Here is a 17,829-nt window from a genome sequence, read left to right as displayed (position 1 = left end):
TTATACGCTGTCCATTGCTTCGAGGTGTCAAACGAGATTAAGGTAGCTCACCTGACCTAGCGGAGTCAGCAGTAGGGGAGGCGGTTTAGAAGTGCACACATACCCCGGGATGACAACCACATCTTCATTTCGCTTAGAGTAGAATCGCCCAACCGCCGGTTCATATTTAGTCAAGCACTTCGGCGGTAGAGCCGGTCTAGAAGCCAGCGTTTCGGAAGCCAGCATCTGGTGGACATGTGTTGCAATCGTGTAGTTTGTATCAAGATCAGCAAATGCATAGAGTAGACGTCGGGACGTCCATTCGTGAATCTTGACCCGAAGCCATGATGCTGCTCGAATCTGTGCGCATCCCGATGTTACGTCTCCACGGCAGTCGTATGAGCGCCCGACAGCTCTAGCGCTGGGAGGTTGTTCTCAGCCACATCACTATTCGAATTCACCATGTCGGAGACCAAGGCGCAGGGCTGGGAAGGCGAGGAAGGTGGAGGGAAGTTCAGATATTGCCAGGGGAGAGCCATGGCCCTCGTCATCGAGCAGGCCACCACGCTTTTCGTCGAGGAGATGGCGCGAGTGCTCCATGCTCGTCGTCAACCTATGCTCGGTCATCCGGCGTACAAGCCGACAATGCAACACCAATGGGCGAAGTGCTCAGCCGCTCAGGTTCAAGTGCAGGGTGCCCAGATTTCACAAGTCGATGGCCCCGGAGAAGAGCTGCTCCTCCCCGGTTGATCCATGGCTTCTCCACCATAGAGGCGGCCGGTATCGAAGCCTAGGCTGCTGAAGGACCTGTTGTATGGGCCCTTGAACGGCTGTTCCTTCAGAAGCAGTCCAAGCAGGTTGAAGGTCGCAGTGCTGCGATTAGCAGATGATGGAGTAGATTAAGCGGAATCTGTTGGTGGAATTGCCGCCTAGGAGGATTTTGAGACAAAGAGATACTGCAGGCATGGAAAGTTGGAGATGCTGCACCGCCGTAGGATCAGTGCCCTGAGTTCGGTTGAGCGGGTTGCTGATGGTGCCGACTTCGTTGCTGAAAGAGCGATGTAACTTGCACGAAGGAAGGCCAGCGATACGCAAGATACCGATGTCTCAGAAGAGGACCTGGAAGAAGACTGACGAGAGTGTGGACGCTTCAAGCCTTTCTTGCGGGTGGCCACACGGCGGTGTTGGGCCCTTTGCTCCCATCGCATGCCAGTATCACCGGCTGAGCTGGTTCAAAGAATGTGATAGCTCCCTACCTGTGCTGCTGAACCACTCGCTGTTGTTCCTCCGCAGAGAGTGTTCAGCACTTTCTGGACGTGGTGCAAAAAACGTCAAAGCCATCAACGTCCACGATCGCTTCCATCATGATAATCCGGTTCTGGCTTCCGTATGATGATGCTCCGGAACCTTGAATCTTTGTCGTTCGTTGAGTAAATGGTGGGTGTCGCCTTCTGCGCCAAAGAAGGACCGGACAGGTTGCCTTGCTGCTCGAATATCTCCGGCCGCCGATGTCGGCTGGCCTGGCTTCCGGTCATCGGACGTCCTTGTCAAGATAGGATCTGCACGTTTATCGACAGAGTGCAGCAATTTTTGCCTTGCGCCAATGATCCGAAGAAATAGCGATGGACAGTATATATAGACCGCACCTTGATACTTGGAGTAGTCGTTCTTCATAGACATGCAGAAGCTGGCTCATCAGATTGAACGCATATTCCCACATCGATCGTACCAGGACGACCCATCAACAGACGGCTCGGCAGAACCTCAACCGAAGGATCAGACGATACCCACCACGTCCTCAACCAATAACCAAACATACAACATGACCAACCTCGCAGGCAAGATCGCTCTGGTGACGGGAGGCTCGAAGGGCATCGGGCGAGCGACCTGCCTAGCCCTCGCAAAAGCTGGAGCATCAGTAGTGGTCAACTACTCCTCCGATGCTGGCAGTGCGGATGCCGTTGTGAAGGAGATTGGCCAGGAGCGAGCACTCGCTGTCAAAGCCGATGCTGGGTCCGTTGAGGGCGCCGAGCAGATGGTGAAGTCCACGCTGGACAGGTTTGGAAAGTTGGACATTCTTATTGCCAATGCTGGTGAGTTGAGACGAAGCGTATGAAGAGAGATGATGCTGACCGATCGAAGGGATCCTGCCCATGAAGGATATTGAGAACACAACAGAAGCAGACTTCGACGCCGCTTACCGTTTGAACGTCAAGGGGCCTTACTTCTTGGTGCAGGTGAGTAATCCTACCCTCCCAGGATCTATTATCATACTGACCAGTTTTGAAGAAAGCAGCACCGCACATGAGCGCTGGCTCGCACATCGTCCTCCTATCCACAACACTCTGCCACGCCTCGACCGTGACACCCAACTACCTGCTCTACTGCTCAACGAAGGGAGCGATCGAGCAGATGACCAAGGTGCTATCCAAGGATCTCGGCAGGAAGGGGGTCTCAGTGAACGCTGTCGCCCCTGGTCCTACCGGCACAGAGCTCTTCTACAAGGGGAAGAGCGAGCAGGTGTTGAACATGATCGCCGGTTTCAACCCTCACAATCGTATTGGTACGCCAGAGGAGGTTGCGGATGCTTGCGTCTTCCTGAGCGGAGAAGGAAGTCGATGGGTTACTGGGCAGGTCCTGGGTGTGAATGGTGGTATGGCGTCTGTTTGAGCGGGCATCCACGCAGACGCCTCCATAAGGCGGTCTCGCGGTGCCTTCGCATAGCGGAAGACTTGCATAGCCCAGTATATAACTCGTATTCAATGATGGAATCTTTGATGTCGCATTTTCATCACGACAAACAAGACAGAGCCCCTTTCCGCCGAAGTCGGGCTTGTCGGGCCTCGGAAAGTCACTTCACTATCTCGTGATCAGATAACAACACCAGCATATCCCAAACTTTGTCAACAAGCACTCAACAGAACAGTGTCAACACTCGACCGTCCTCAAGATGGCGTCGCCAGACTGGTCCAACCTCCCCAAAGACCACACTCTTTCCAAGTTTGCAGACGAGCTGCCGTCCGTTCTCCAGGATGCCGACTACAACGAGATGTATGGCGTCGAGCTCTCACCACCAGCTGAAGAGTAAGTCCCTCACCCATACATGACCAGGGCCCTCGAACTGAGTTGACACGCAGCAAGCCCGCACCGCACACGACCCTCATCATCCTCCAGAAGTTCCTGCGCGCCAATCTAAACGACGTCCCGAAAGCCCGCCAACAACTCCTCGATGCCCTGAAGTGGAGGAAGTCGTACAACCCTCTCGCATCAAAAGATGAGGTCTTTGACGCCTCCAAATTCGCCACGTTAGGTTATGTCACCACGATCAAAGGCGTCAAGGACACACCCAGCGAGGAGGATGTAGCCGTGTTCAACATCTACGGCGCCGCGGCCAAGGATCCCAAGAAGACGTTCGGGGACACAGATGCGTTTGTGCGGTGGAGGGTGGCGTTGATGGAGCTCACGATCGAGCGACTAGGGCTTGGGGAGGCGGACAAGGTGATTCCTGACTACGGACAGGGTCCAGATCCGTACCAGGCGATTCAAGTGCACGACTACCTGTCCGTCTCGTTCTTCCGGCAGCCAGCGGAGGTGAAGGCGTCGAGTTCGAAGATCATCGATATGTTCCAGAAGTATGTCCACCCTCCCTTCCTCCGCGTATCCACTTCCTTACATCGACATAGATACTACCCCGAAACCGTCTCCTACAAATACTTCGTCAACGTCCCGCTCGTCATGCAGTGGATGATGGGCACGATGAAACTGCTCATGTCGAAAGACAGCATCCAGAAGATGACCTGGCTCACGTACGGCAGCCAGCTGCACAACTACGTTGGCGATGATGTGCCGCGGGAGTATGGGGGAAATAGTGCGCCGCTTGCGAGGAAAGCGCAGACGCCGAGTTATGGGGACTTGGAGAAGGCGGCGAGTGGGGGGGTTATGGCGGCGGGGGAGCCTGCTGGGGAGGCTTGAGGTGGCGATTGGGAAGGCTGGGAGGAATCAGGGTGCTGTTTATGCTCTTCGCTCTATACCCTTAGTAACGCTTATAGATGGAATCAGTAATGTTTAAGACATTTTTGCAAGGGGTGTGAATGCTGGCTGCGGCCAGCGCCGGCTCCTTGTCGCCACTGTGTATTGCTATGCGTATGTACAACATCCTGCTTCAAGCTCTCGGCTCTGCTCAAGATGTCTGCGCTTGGCCCACCTCGGACGTGCACAGCTACATGTACACTCTTCTTCTGCTCGCATGTTCAAAGCATTGGAACTTCTCATCGGCCTGATATTTAGCAAGCTCAGGAGCAGCCCATTCGGTCGATCGTACAACTTCATCCGACCTTTCAAGTCAGAACGTACTTCGGCCCCTCACCACCCTGCGGCGTCTGCCAGTTGATGTCCTGGTCCGGAACCTTGATATCGCACGTCTTGCAGTGAATGCAGTCTGAAGTCAAGTCAGGAATCCCATCCGCCACTTTGTACTGTCAACACCGCAAACTCACTCTGATGATTAATCTGAAACCTCACCCCCAACTCCTTGCTCTCATCCTCGACATACTCATACACGCCCGCCGGACAGAAGCGGTTCTCAATACCCTTGTACTTCGGATACTCCATCTCCGCATGCTTGTCCCAATCCGCCACCTGCAGGTGAACCGGCTGATCTTCTTCGTGGTTCGTCCCTGTCCGACTCACGCTCGTCAGGATGTCGAACGTCACCTCTCCATCCGGCTTGGGGTATTCGATCTTCTTGCAGTCGTCCGCCAGCTTCGTCGCAGCGTGATCGCCTTTGTGGTGTTTGAAAGTCCAGGGTTCATGTCCACGCAGGACGTACGCTTCGAGGCCGGAGTATGCGATACCGCCGTAGATTCCTAAGGGTGTGTGGAAGGATGGTCGCATGTTGCGGACTTGCTTCAGTTCCTTCCAGATGGAGCTGTTGCGGAGTTTGTCCTCGTAGTCGTACAAGAAAACGGCGCCTTCGCTATCTTTCGTTTCGGCGAGTGCAGGGAACGCAGCTTCGGCGGCCAGCATGCCTGAGCGCATGGCAGTGTGGGTGCCTTTGATTTTCGGAAGATTGAGGAAGCCGGCTGTATCGCCTATCAATGCACCACCGGGGAACGCGCACTTGGGGATGGATTGGTAGCCGCCTTCGTTGAGAGCGCGAGCACCGTAGGAGATGCATTTACCGCCTTCGAGGTATTTCCTGTAGAGGGGGTGTTGCTTCATCTTCTGGAATTCTCCGTACGGGGCCATCCAGGGGTTAGGGTAGTCCAAGCCAACGACCAGGCCAATCGAGACGAGGTTGTCGCCGAAGTGGTACATCCAGCCGCCTCCGTAGGTGTCTGAGGGCAGTGGATAGCCCATTGAGTGTACTACGAGGCCCTTCTGCCACTTCTCGGGATCAATCTCCCATACCTCCTTCAGCCCGAGACCGTACGTCTGCGGGTCGCTGTCTCGCCGGAGATCGTACTTCTTGATCACACCCTTTGTCAAGCTCCCATGACACCCCTCCGCCAGCAATGTGCACCGCGCATGAAACTCCATACCCCTCTCGAACGACTCCTTCGGCTTGCCTTCCCGACTTATGCCCAGATCGTTCGTCGCCACACCCTTGACCGCCCCCTCCTTCGTGTACAACACTTCCGACGCAGCGAAACCTGGGAAGATCTCCACACCAATCTCCTCTGCGCGCTCACCCAACCACTTGCAGAACTGGTTCAGACTTATGATGTAGTTGCCATGATTGTTCATCTGCGGAGGCGGAGGCAGCCACACCGAGCTCGACTTTGTCAAGAAGCGCATCTTATCCTGCGTCGCCGGCGTGATGTCTCCATATCGGTTCGGGTTGTCCTCTGAGTTCCAGTCTGGGAGTAGCTCATCAAGCGCAGATGGCTCGATGACATTGCCACTGACGATGTGGTCACCCAAGTCCCCAGCCTTCTCTAACAACAGCACTCGAAAGTCCTCATTCCCTGCCTCGTTGGCGAGTTGTTTCAATCGAATGGCTGCTGATAGACCCGCAGGTCCGCCACCGACAATGCAGACATCGACTTCATCTGATTCTCGGTCCTGGTGGAGGGCTTCGAGAGAGTCGTCAACTGTAGCAAAGCGTCTTCGCACGGTGTTGGAGAAGGCTCGTCGTTGACCTGCTGTTATCGAGGCGGGGCGGTAGTGGCGGAGGAGGGATCGGGAGGGTGGTGTTGATGGGATGGAACGGGGTGTTGCGGCGGCGACTCGTGGGATGTGCAGGGCACGATGCCGGGTGGCCGTGCTGGCTATACGGGGCAACGACATGTTGATGCTGTATGCCGACCTTATCATCTGGAGGAGTAAGAAGCAACACTTGTGGAACGGGTCGATGGAAGGCAAGTAACTAATGCTCGTCATTTGATTCGCCCAACCTCGGCACAAAAGGCGCCTTGTGTTCCTCCATCTTCTTCCCTTCCCTTTGCATCCCCCTCTCCTCCATCGGTCAACAATGGAAGACGACACAATATCCTCCCGCGCTTACAGGTCGTTGCTGGGTACAAGGCAACGTCCGTGGATGGAGTTGCGCCAACTCCCACGCCGCTCGAGCGCAAGGATCAAGAACTTTGTCCACACTCCTTCGACATCCTTCCTGATATTGGCGCGCAATTGGACGGTTTGCGGTATGCTGTCGCTCTACTCGGAATCGAGGAGCATCCTGGAACAGGTAGGAAGCGTTCCCAAGTCCTTGGTGTTCCATGCCGTCTTCCCATTCTTATCATAACCGCCGTATAACATACATGTACCTCTTTTTCATCTCCTTTCTCCTCACTGCCACACACCTCAAGCATGGGGCAAGGGAGCCGACTGACGGAGCTTTCCGCTTCAATCGCCTACAACACTGCTGTTCTGGAAGGATACCTTACAAGCAACAATGTCCCTCCTCCGTCCTTTGACGCCGACGGCCCGCCCATGCTCATGTACCCCCCACACATTGAAGCTGCACGCGCCGCTGTTGAAGAGGCCACTTTGGAGTTGAACGAGCTTGCTCGGGGACCAGCAAGACTTCTCATGGGCGGCTCGGAACTTCAAGCAGCAAAAGCCGTCATCTCAAAGTTTGACATCGCCAGCATCGTCCCACCCGTAGGCACTATAAGCTACGAGGACCTCGCCTCCAAGACAGGCATCAATCAGGGCGCTCTGGAAGCCATTCTTCGTCTCGCAATCTGCCACCGCATCTTCACCGAGCCAATCCCTGGTCGAGTAGCCCACAGTGCCGCAAGCAAGCATCTTCTGAGTCCCTTCATGGCGATTGCCAGCCAGGTCTTCGCGGACGACTTTCTGATGAACTCAGCCTACATTCCGCAAGCGCTGGTAGAGCACCCGCAAGCGAATGAGCCTACTCGTGCAGCAGCCGCCGTCGCCAACGGTTGCAGCGGCCAAAGGTCCTTTTACGAGGTCCTCCAGGACTATCCCGAGCGCGCAAAGAACTTTCACGGCCTGATGGCGATCTTCCAACGGCTCCCCGGGCTGGAATGGGACTACCTCGCATCCGGGTTCGACTGGACGTCTCTGCCGGACGGCAGTCTGTGCGTCGACGTGGGAGGCGGGCACGGTGAGGCGGCAGTAGCGGTAGCGAGCAAGTTTGCGCATCTCAAGTGGATGGTGCAGGACACCGAATCGGGGTTTGAAGGTCGGCCCGTCAGACCAGACGGACTGGCGGTGGACTACATGGAACATGACTTCTTCACACCACAGCCCGCCGCCACGAAAGGCGCAGCCGTCTTCTTCATGCGCTGGATCCTGCACAACTGGCCGGATGCTTACTGCCACGGGATCCTGCAGGCTTTGATACCTTCACTCCGCAAGGACGCACGGATTTTGATCATGGAGCAGCTGATGCCTGAGCCCGGCAGCATCTCCATCGTCCAAGAGCGAGGCATGAGGAGTCTGGACGTCGGGCAGTTGGCGCTGGGCAACGGAAGGGAGCGCAATCTGGAGCAGTGGAAGCGCCTGTTTGCCGAGACTGATGAACAGGGGAGGTTTCAGCTACGCGGGGTGAGCGAGCCAGAGGGAAGTCAGTTGGCGATATTTGAGGTGGTTTGGGAGGGTGAGGATGCTGATGGCGAAGGCTTGGATGGTGAAGATGCGAGGGTTGGGGATGTAAATGCTGAGGGTGTACATGATGAGGGTTTCGAGGGCGACGATATCACAAGCGAGGATGCCAATGGTGAAGATATTAAGGGTGAAGATGTTAAAGGTAGAGGTACTAAGGGTGAAGATATCAAAGGCGAGGATATCAAGGATGAAGATATCGAGGGTGAGGATTTCAAGGGTGAGGATGTCAGGCGTGAGGATCCCATTGAAGGAGCACCGAAGGGCGAGGTAGCCGAATGTGAGGGAAGGGAACTGGAAGGTGTGGAAGTTGAGGAACCGGAAGGCAAGGGTATGAAAGGAGGCGATCTGATAAGGAGAGCATACCACAGGTGGCTCCTTACGAGGCCAGTACCGTGCATGTAGGCATGCTATAGCTGGTACAGCAATTGGGCAGAGTTTAGATCGTGTTCCACATACCTGCCCACTTTGGTCTACTCAACGTGTCGGCAGAAAGTAGAATCAATCACCAGTGCTCAGAATGGCATCTGATACCTCCTCAAGTACGCAGCTGGGTTCAAGTCAACGTGGAAGCTCGCAACGTGATGATCTCATCATTGCCGCACCACTACATCTACATACACTTTGGCGTGGCGATACCCTCTACATATAACTGCATGTACTGACGACAGAAGTCTTCAATCTCCATTGAAGAACTCTAATTAAAGCTAAAACATCCAACGACGAAACCGAACCGCAACATGCAGACCAGACAAGCAACGCCAAAAGAGCAGGAGCTCATCGATGAGGTGCTGTCGCTGTACCAGCTCAAGCCCACGGACAAATCATATTGCCATTACAAGCCTGATGCAGTATTCCATGATCCTGTATCTATTGCACAGGGTTTGGATAGCATCAAGAGCCAGTTCAATGGCATGCCCAAGGTTCGTTGATAGACAACTATAGACGAAGCTTTTATCAAGACTGAAGATCGAGTGAACAGCTCTTCGAACGCTCCGACACACAGCAGTGCGTGGTAATCGATGACGGGAAACCGGATACGCTCGCTCTGAACCTCACGCAACACTGTAGGACAACCTTTTACAGCTTTTCTGATCCAGTCCGCCTGCTGATATTGTTCTACAGACGTCTTCAAAGGCGGTAAGACCCCCGAGAAGACCCTCAACAGCAAAGTCACGCTCAAGCTCGACCCGCAAGGCATGATCGAGCACCACGAGGAGGAATGGGACCACCAGCCAAACAAATCGGCTGACGACGGTTTCATGGGGAGGTTGCAGGAGTGGCGGAAGAAGGCTGATGCGAAGATGGTTGAGGCGGGAGTGAGCAGCGATCCGAAGAAGATTTGAGGTTGTAATTGCAGAAAGATTTCAGCAGTAGTGTAGTGTGTTCAATCCAATGGTCAAAGAAGGCAACCGTCCAGGAACTCTTCCATGGCCCCGGTATCGTCGATGTCACCCGCCCAGGCAATGTACTGGTCGGGACGGACGAGAACAGCCAGGCCCTGATTTCTGTCCACATCATAACCCCCGTAAGCATGACCATGGCCGTGGTGATAGCTCCAGTCGTCCGCAAACACTCGATAGTAGTCCCGCTCGTTCGAATTTGAACGGTAGTAGAATGGTGCCGGAACGTCTGCCAGCTCGACATTGTCCCGTGAAGAGGCATGAACCAAGATGGGCTCTACGACTGGCTTGTTCAAGGCCGAAATAGCGTCCTCCAACCCTTTGCCCAACGTCTTCAGCCGTTGATTTGTAGCATCCTGGGTAAGGTCACCGCAGAACACAACCAACCGCCATATACCGTCCGATTTGAGAGCATCCGCCAACTGGACGGGCGTGGCATCGCACTGGCAAACGACCTGGAATGACGGAAACCTGACACCGGGCCGCAAAATCTTTCCCGAGCTGCTGGATACCACTTGACTCTCCGCATATTCAACCGAAGTGCCGGAAGTGAAAATGTTTCCCTTTTCGAAGGTGCTTTTGAACTCGGTCATGGAGATGCCTGCCTCGTCCGCAATGTCTTTGGCCGGACGACCAGAGAACATGCGAGAGAATTTGCGGTCGAAGTCGATGAGTTGCTTCGCAATCGGCCTCCTCTCCGATTCATAGGTTGAGAGTATTGATCTTCTCGCTGTTCCGGTGAGGACGGAACCGATCTTCCATCCCAAGTTGTAGGTGTCCTGTATGCTTACGTTCATCCCTTGACCGGCCTTTGGCGAGTGCGTGTGGACGGCATCTCCAGCGAGGAAGATGCGGTCGTGCGCGCCATATCCGTTGCCCAATCTCTGCCCGATCTTTACTATGGTGTCAGTCGTGTCGTCAAGCTGTCGTGGATATCTGACACACCTGATAAATTGTCCACCACTCGCAATAATCATACCGTATCTCCCAAGGCCTCATGATCCGTTGCGCAGCCTCGAATATCATCTCTGGACTTCCTTTCGCCCTGTCATATCTATGGCCTGCTCCCGGCTGTATGCTGGCGAGCTGAATGTACAAACGCACCAGGCCTCTTTCCCGTGGTATGACCATGATGGATCCGCTCGATGCGCTGTGTATCACGCAGCGCATACGGATGTCCGCTGGAGTCTCCCAGTCAGCAGTGACTTCGACAAGTAGGGACTGGAAGTCTCACGAAAATTGGTAACGGGAATCACATCCATCACGCCCCAGACTGACTCCGTCTGCTCCCCTTCCATGACCAGTCCCATCTGCCCTCGGACCCAAGAATGGGCGCCATCACAACCGATCAGATACTTGCACTGTATCAAATCGTCCTTATTCGACGGAACGCCATTCGTCAGCCCGTCTTGCGTTGATCGTGTACGGACTGTGATCGGCCAATCGTCCGCAGCTTCAACTAGGGTTTCATCTATGTGCATCCCAAATGGTTCTGTGGATCTCTGGATGTGTACGTTCTTGCTGGTACGATCGATGAACTCGAGGAAGTAATCTTCTATCCGGCCTTGATGGAGTACACTCTGCTGGAACCTGCTGATGCCGAGTATGGTATCAGGAATTCTGTCAGTCCGTCGGATGACTCCATTGTTGTCTGGATTCTGGAAATCGTCAGTTATGAGGAGTCTGGGCGTCGCTCGTAGAAGATGGAGTACCCAGAAGCAGACCTCTTGCAGACGGTTGGCTTCTCTGTATATCTGGTCACCAAACCCAAAGCTGTGCAAGATCTCCAGTGTGCGAGATTGGAGGCCATCCGCATGCCCTTTTTCGATCTTGCTGGGACGTTTGTCGAGAACGACGGTTTTCAGGTTGTAGAAAGCGGCCCATGCGGCTGCCATGAGACTGTGGCTGGTCAGAACAGCCATGCATGATTTCTTCTGCTCTAAGACCCGGTTGACCCACCCTGCTGGTCCTGCTCCAACGATCACGAGGTCGACTTGTCGTGCCATTTTGCTGATAGATGAGGCTATTCCTGAGTCACTTCGTATGGGAATGTAAAGTGTAGTTAAGAGAACGCCTTGCCAGTGGACGATCGGTATTCACACGCGCCATCGTTAGACAGACCTCCGCTCGTGGGTTCCGCTTCATGAGCCGTCCATGATTCTTTGGCCTCCTCCATCTCGTCCAATGTGGCCGGATTTAAGACAGGATTTGATGTCGCCCGGGTTAAAGTGAGCTCTGCGGTATCCGGCTTCGAGCGATTCCGCAACGTCTTCCGGTTTCATGGCCCCCAACGGCGAGCTAGTGACTACCTACGATTTCTCTCCAGTACCGGCGGTGGTGAAGAGATGTCGCGGGTACGGACTTTACATCACTCCGTCGGTGAATAGATGAGTCTTACGAATCATTTCGGAATTGGAGAGCTGTCAATTGATCGGGCTGAAGCAACGGAAATACAGACAGTTGTGATTCTGAATGCATAATCAACGGCATCTGTCAGAAGGCAGCGGCAAGGAGACCCTGCGCTCCCAGGATTGTACACTTCCTCAGACATTTCCGACATTTGTGCTGGAATTCCTGATCAGTTCCGCGAATGATGTCCCTCTCACCCTCACTTCCACGGGGAATGGCTCGTCGAGGGTGAAATGATTGATCTTCGTGTTGTCGAAAGGCTCTCTCTGCGATAACATTAGCAATGCTCGTCGTAAAGCATTCATCTGGTAACGTCACATACCGCAGCAAAGTCGAAACAGTAAACAAGTCTTGCCACATTGATAAATAGACTCTTCTGCGCAAGTCGGTATCCGACGCAAACCCGACGGCCATGACCAAATTGCCAATGGCCGCCCATGTCTGTTTCGTGCCCGTCAAGAAAGCGTTCAGGCTGGAAAGACTGTGGACTCTCGTACGCCGAGGGATCATTAGCTATGCTGGCGTGGTTGATGACAAAGTTTGTGCCCTTGGGAAAGAAGTAGCCCTCAAAGGCGAGGTCCTCTGTCAATGTATGCTCTGGCGTCCAGGCGAAGACTCGCCGCCACCGTAGCATCTCCTTTCCGAAGGCGTTGATGTATGGCAGTAGCTTCTCGTCCTCGAAGCCGGGAAGTCTTTCACCGCTGCCGCCACAGACACTGTCGACCTCGTCGCGGGCCTTCTGGAATTTGTCAGGATTGGAAAAGGCGGCCAGGATGAAGATGTTGATGGCTAGTCGTGTGGTATCGCTGCCTGCTTCTACGAGTTGCATCGCCAGAAACATCTTGTCGGTCTCTGTGCCTGAGAACTTGCCCTCTCCAGAAATCAGATCTTGGGCGAACGAAGGTGGGCGGTCGCCTTGCTCGATGGCTGCTTTCAATGGCGTCCAGTATCTGGCGTAGGCCGCGTGCGTTGCATGTCCCATTGCAGCATACTTGTGGCGCCACCATTGGAAAATGATTGGCAGTTTTGTGAGCTCCGGGAAGCAGTCCCACAGATTGTAGGGCGGTGCATTCGTCAGGAAGTCGAACTGTGCTTTGGCAATTTCCTTGACGTTGTCGCCCTCCGGCGGTCTCTCACCAAAAGTGATGCGATGGATGACTGAGTTGGAGTAGATCCGGTTGTGAACATACCAGGCTTGTGGTCGGTGCAGGTATCCTTTAAGAAGGGTGATGCTTTCCATGTCTTGATAATCCTGGTATTTCGCGAGTGCCGTACCGCTCAACAGCTGATGCATAACTCGTCGGCGCTCAGCCCAGCCGTTCACCGGAAGCAGAACAGAACGTCTGTTCTGGCTGATCATACCGCTGACCATCGGGTACGGTGGCCGTCCGTTCGTGACACTGCCCTTGCGGCCGTACAGTTCTGACACCAAGCGGTTGCTGTTCAGTACCACCCAGAGCTTGGAGCCCAGATGAGTTGTAGTCATCTCGCCATACTCCGCAATCTGATGAGCCTGCTCAAAAGTGAGAGATTAGCGGTGTCTAAACCAAGCGAAGGCAACGACCTACAGCAACCTCGCCTTTGCTGTAGAGGAGTAAACTGCCAATGAATGGCCACCCTGAAGGTCCTGGAGGCAGCTTCCACTTCTTACCGGATGGTGCTGGTAGCCTGTCGACAGGTCGAAGGAGTCGATGCAGCGCTGCAAACACCATCAAAAAAGCCAGGACGCTGAGGATGGCGATGACCCAGATCATCGAGACGTCGTCTGAGTCTGCAACCAGTTGACGGGAAGCGTAGGAGAGGAAGGCCATGCCGAGTTTGAGTTGATCGTCGAGTCTGAAGGTGTCTGCGAAGAGTCTGGTAGACGAATGCACCAGCTGGTGTTCTCTGAGAGGTAGTCATGGGCCGTCCGTTCGATTAGTGCACACCCTTCAACTGCTTTCCCCGCCTCAACTGCCAAAGTGACCGTGAATATGTGTTGCGGAGCCCCGGAATCGAAGAGGTCTGTTTCCGGAGCCGCAGCGGGTTGTTTGCAGCCGCTGGCCGGAATCAGTTCAACGACCCTTCCATTGCATGTAGTCTGAGTGATTACTTAAAGCATAGGACGAAGGATCCACCTTTCATAAGCAAAAGTGTCGAATCGTGATGTACTACCTTTCGATCTTGTGCAGTATACACCTCGCAGTAGCCAGCACTATGGCCGCAACTTTCAAGGTCGACGTTCATACGCATCCGATCCCTGGCATGTACAGACAAGCTCTCCTGGACGCTGGATACGGACCGCCAGGGACGAATGCCTCCGAGATCTTCGTTGATGGCTTTCGCACACCAGAGTTCACCATCGAGTCTTACCTCGAGGAGCGTCTGAACCGCGGTTACAACTACTCCATCTTGAGCATCACGGCACCAGGCCTCAGCTTCTTGAAGGGCAACATTCAGGCCAAAACACTTGCTCGCCAGCTGAATGACCAGATGTCCACGTGGACACAAGAGCACCCGAAACAGCTCGGTGCTTTTGGCGTCCTTCCTCTACCGGACATCGAAGCCTCTCTGGCGGAGATCGAATACTGCCTCGATGAGCTTCACATGGAAGGCATAGGCCTCTACACCAATGTCAACGGCGTCTATCTTGGTGATCCGGCCTTGGATCCAATCATGGAAGAGCTGGACCGCCGCAAGACGACTGTCTTCGTTCACCCCGCAGGCCCTCCAGCAGCACCGGCGCTGTATAACATGTCGTTGCCGGTGATGGAGTATCCCTTCGACACCACACGCGCCATTGGCAACTTGCTTTTTACTGGCACCCGCAAACGCTTCCCTCATATGAGCATGATCTTTTCTCATGGAGGAGGAGTCACTCCGTTTCTGGCGGTACGTCTCGCCATCCAGTCGACCTTGTCCTTCCAAGGAGGGAAGAGCTATGATGAGGCCTATGCCGAGCTGCAAGGGTATTACTTTGACACCGCCGTCACCGTGGGTAATGCGTCGTCTGCGGCGCTGAAGGAGTTTGTAGGCGCGGACCGGATGCTGACGGGATCGGACTGTGAGTGTTGCGTCCTCTGGATCATCCGTACTGCAACGAGCTGACGGAATTCAGATCCATACATGCCAGACAGCCTGATCCCGATGGCCCAGCAGTCACTGGAGGCGTTTGAAGGGTTCTCGGCGGAGGATCGACGTAAGATTGGGTGGAAGAACGCCTTCCGGTTGTTTCCGGGCTTGAAGACCAAGTTTCCCGAAGTAGCTGCAGATGTGTAGACGATCTAGACGGATTTTGGTGACAGTGACAAGATGAATTTTGCGTCTGCCATCGATACCTATGTAGGGAAGAGTCAGTGGTTCAAGCCGACACGTATTTGGGTTATTTGGGCAGTTGAGACAGCAACTTGGTTACTGTTGACTACCGCTACGCAACAGAGCCCGGCAAGTCGTCCTTCACAAACTCCAAAGACCCTAAATAATAGCTCTTGTCCTCCTCAGGATCCCAGTCCGCCGCCGTCGAGCCGTCACCAAGCCAGCCGACACCATTTCCATCAACGAAGGTGTAGTCAAAGTCCTCCCAGCGGGGATTCTGCAGCGCTTTGATGGCGTGGAGACTTGAGCCTGGCCACAAAGCCGAGACACGGCCGTCGGTCTTGTACCACGAGGAGCAAGTTTCGCTGAAGACGGTCCGCTCGAAGTGCGCATCGCAAAAGCTGGTGAACTGATCGGTCGCTCTCACAGACGGCTGCAGCGTGCGAATGTTCTCCAGCTGCAGTTTGGCCACTGCCTTGCTGACGTATTCGGCGACCCGTTCGAGGATCATGAGCAGATTGCCATGTCCCACGCCGGCATTCAGACCTAGAAACATGAACATGTTCGGAAAGCCGTCGACCATCATGGAGAGATAGTTTGACAGTCTCGGCCTCCTGGACGAGGTGGTCTGTTCATCGAACAGCTTCTTGCCGTCGATTCCGTGCACTGGGAAGCGGTTTGTGAAGTGTGTGTTGAAGCCCGTCGCACAAATGATTGCGTCTACATCACGCTGTCGTCCATCTTTCGTCAAGATGCCGGTCTTCGTGACACGATCGATGGGTTGTACAATGACATCGACATTGTCCTCTGTCAAAGCCTCCAGATAGCCAGGTCCCGGCGTCAATCGTTTGCAGAGTGGTGAGAAGGTGGGTAGAAAGTGCTCGATAAGCTCTGGTTTCTTCGAGAGACGCTGCGTCATGAGCATCTCGAAGTACTTCCTGGCTTTGGCCTGGTTTTCTGAATTTCGTATGGTGATGTCGTAGTCGGATTGGACGACTCTTTCCACTTGCTTCCTGTATTGGATGTATGTCTCAGGATCTTGCTCCCATGCTTTGATCTCGTCCGGAGTATAGCTGAAGTTGCTGCCTTCCGTTACTCTCTTCTCGACTTCCTGACCGGCCATCGGAGTAGCAATCCATGTACTACCGCGGACATAGTGGTCGAGTCGGTTGACCTCCGACTGGATAGTGGGGACAACTTGGATCCCGCTGGACCCAGCCCCAATGACTGCCACATTTTTGTGCTGTAGAAGGATTAGCCATACCCTCCGCGGATCTCTTGCATGTACAGTGACTTACAGTCACATCAAACTCTTCGTCCCACGCCGCAGTATGCATGAGCTTGCCCTGGAAGTCCTTCAGCCCCGGGATGCTCGGCCATTTCCACTGGTTCAATACGCCGATTGCGGTGATCAAGATGTCGCCCTCATGGTCAATAGTACGTCCGCCCAGCGTGTCGTCGACAGTGACTTTCCACTGCGCTCTTCTGGCATCCCATGTGGCTCCAGTGACTGCATGAGAGAACTTCATGTACTTCTCCACGCCATATTTCTTCGCCACACGCTGCCAGTACTGCAATATCTCCGCACCGGAAGCGTAGAATTGCGACCAAGCAACATTCGAGTCCCAGGATAGCTGGTAAACATGGGCGGGAATATCTGGGAATGTGATTAGTGTTGCTCATCTGCTTTATTCTCGGCTCGTCGAACTGTACCACACGCGACTCCGGGGTAGCGATTCTCGAACCAAGTACCTCCAAGATCTGAGTTCTTATCGTAGATCACAATCTCCAACGCTGAGGTTGTCTGCAAGAGCTTGATAGCGCTGAGGATACCAGAGATCCCAGCACCAACGATGATGACCTTCAGCGGCCTTCGGTTGTCGATGTTGCGATTGGCGATATATACGGAGGAACCGTTCGTCGTGTCCGCTGTTGGGTGTTGGCGAGCCGGGTGTTCGCGCCCGTTAGGATCAGACAGCCTGCGACGCTTAACAGACGGCATTTCGAAGTGTGAGCGGCACCGGCTTACCGCGGATGTGGCTGCCGTCGTCGAGTCGAACACTGCCACGTCTTAAGTATCCCCGAAGTGCCTTGCAATTTGATTCGATTCTTAGTTCTCAAACCCCAGGCTCTCCGCATCACAGCCCCAGCTGGAGCGGGGTTGCGGCATCCGGAATTAAAGATACCGCAACGACCAGCGCCGTATTAAATATCCGCAAGTGCGGCTTCAATCGTGGTTCAGCTGACTGTGCCTTGATAACAATGTCCGCTATCAGCCAGCAGCGAGACGGCGGCAACCCAGAAGTCCGACGACGTCGAGGGAGAACGAAGGGCCTGCAGGCTTGCGAGAGTTGCCGCAATGGAAAAAGAAAATGTGACGGAGTCCAGCCGATCTGCAACACGTGTGCGAAGCGAAGTTCGAGCGAACCATGTGTGTATGCAAAGGCGGCGCCTCGAAAAGCCAACACTTCGAGGTAGGCGCTTGTGAAGACGGTGCCCTTGCTGATTTGCGGGACTGATGAGTGGGATTCTGGTCGCAGACAGATCGAGACCCTGCAGAGACGTCTTGCAGAGCTGGAGGGCGGGCAGACTGCTGGACGGATTGCAGTCTCACCGCACAGTGAGTCGTTTGACCGTTACAGCCAATCTCCGACACCGAGCCATGTCG

The 17,829-nt window shown here is 54.4% G+C and overlaps 9 protein-coding genes across 9 annotated transcripts; 5 read left to right on the top strand and 4 right to left on the bottom strand.

The window, feature by feature from the left end:
* Positions 1 to 1,657: 1,657 nt before the first annotated feature.
* LTR77_005309 (uncharacterized protein) lies at positions 1,658 to 2,649 on the top strand (the record flags this gene model as incomplete). Its single annotated transcript, XM_064802555.1, has 3 exons — positions 1,658 to 2,072; positions 2,122 to 2,216; positions 2,269 to 2,649. 3 exons carry the CDS (start codon positions 1,658 to 1,660, stop codon positions 2,647 to 2,649), a joined length of 891 nt encoding a protein of 296 aa, XP_064658680.1.
* A 280-nt stretch (positions 2,650 to 2,929) lies between these two features.
* On the top strand, positions 2,930 to 3,951 carry SFH5 (Non-classical phosphatidylinositol transfer protein (PITP); the record flags this gene model as incomplete). Its single annotated transcript, XM_064802554.1, has 2 exons — positions 2,930 to 3,063; positions 3,117 to 3,951. The coding sequence occupies 2 exons, from the start codon at positions 2,930 to 2,932 to the stop codon at positions 3,949 to 3,951; spliced, it is 969 nt and encodes a 322-aa protein (XP_064658679.1).
* Positions 3,952 to 4,316: 365 nt separating this feature from the next.
* Positions 4,317 to 6,267, bottom strand: LTR77_005307 (uncharacterized protein; the record flags this gene model as incomplete). Its single annotated transcript, XM_064802553.1, has 2 exons — positions 4,317 to 4,417; positions 4,476 to 6,267. The coding sequence occupies 2 exons, from the start codon at positions 6,265 to 6,267 to the stop codon at positions 4,317 to 4,319; spliced, it is 1,893 nt and encodes a 630-aa protein (XP_064658678.1).
* A 522-nt stretch (positions 6,268 to 6,789) lies between these two features.
* Positions 6,790 to 8,460, top strand: LTR77_005306 (uncharacterized protein; the record flags this gene model as incomplete). The annotated part of the gene is made up of 1 exon (XM_064802552.1): positions 6,790 to 8,460. One exon carries the CDS (start codon positions 6,790 to 6,792, stop codon positions 8,458 to 8,460), a length of 1,671 nt encoding a protein of 556 aa, XP_064658677.1.
* A 335-nt stretch (positions 8,461 to 8,795) lies between these two features.
* Positions 8,796 to 9,401, top strand: LTR77_005305 (uncharacterized protein; the record flags this gene model as incomplete). Its single annotated transcript, XM_064802551.1, has 3 exons — positions 8,796 to 8,978; positions 9,038 to 9,122; positions 9,181 to 9,401. The coding sequence occupies 3 exons, from the start codon at positions 8,796 to 8,798 to the stop codon at positions 9,399 to 9,401; spliced, it is 489 nt and encodes a 162-aa protein (XP_064658676.1).
* A 53-nt stretch (positions 9,402 to 9,454) lies between these two features.
* On the bottom strand, positions 9,455 to 11,464 carry LTR77_005304 (uncharacterized protein; the record flags this gene model as incomplete). Its single annotated transcript, XM_064802550.1, has 4 exons — positions 9,455 to 10,351; positions 10,404 to 10,639; positions 10,693 to 11,357; positions 11,418 to 11,464. The coding sequence occupies 4 exons, from the start codon at positions 11,462 to 11,464 to the stop codon at positions 9,455 to 9,457; spliced, it is 1,845 nt and encodes a 614-aa protein (XP_064658675.1).
* A 537-nt stretch (positions 11,465 to 12,001) lies between these two features.
* Positions 12,002 to 13,678, bottom strand: LTR77_005303 (uncharacterized protein; the record flags this gene model as incomplete). Its single annotated transcript, XM_064802549.1, has 3 exons — positions 12,002 to 12,133; positions 12,190 to 13,380; positions 13,436 to 13,678. 3 exons carry the CDS (start codon positions 13,676 to 13,678, stop codon positions 12,002 to 12,004), a joined length of 1,566 nt encoding a protein of 521 aa, XP_064658674.1.
* A 385-nt stretch (positions 13,679 to 14,063) lies between these two features.
* On the top strand, positions 14,064 to 15,125 carry LTR77_005302 (uncharacterized protein; the record flags this gene model as incomplete). The annotated part of the gene is made up of 2 exons (XM_064802548.1): positions 14,064 to 14,910; positions 14,965 to 15,125. 2 exons carry the CDS (start codon positions 14,064 to 14,066, stop codon positions 15,123 to 15,125), a joined length of 1,008 nt encoding a protein of 335 aa, XP_064658673.1.
* Positions 15,126 to 15,273: 148 nt separating this feature from the next.
* LTR77_005301 (uncharacterized protein) lies at positions 15,274 to 17,163 on the bottom strand (the record flags this gene model as incomplete). The annotated part of the gene is made up of 3 exons (XM_064802547.1): positions 15,274 to 16,404; positions 16,460 to 16,818; positions 16,914 to 17,163. The coding sequence occupies 3 exons, from the start codon at positions 17,161 to 17,163 to the stop codon at positions 15,274 to 15,276; spliced, it is 1,740 nt and encodes a 579-aa protein (XP_064658672.1).
* Positions 17,164 to 17,829: the final 666 nt, after the last annotated feature.

The sequence above is a fragment of the Saxophila tyrrhenica genome (assembly GCF_035928015.1).
Source record: "Saxophila tyrrhenica strain CCFEE 5935 chromosome Unknown scaffold_8, whole genome shotgun sequence".
Classification (NCBI taxonomy): Eukaryota; Fungi; Ascomycota; class Dothideomycetes; order Mycosphaerellales; family Extremaceae; genus Saxophila; species Saxophila tyrrhenica.
The sequence above is the reverse complement of the archived record's forward strand: the minus strand, read 5'-3'. Positions and strand labels throughout refer to the sequence as shown.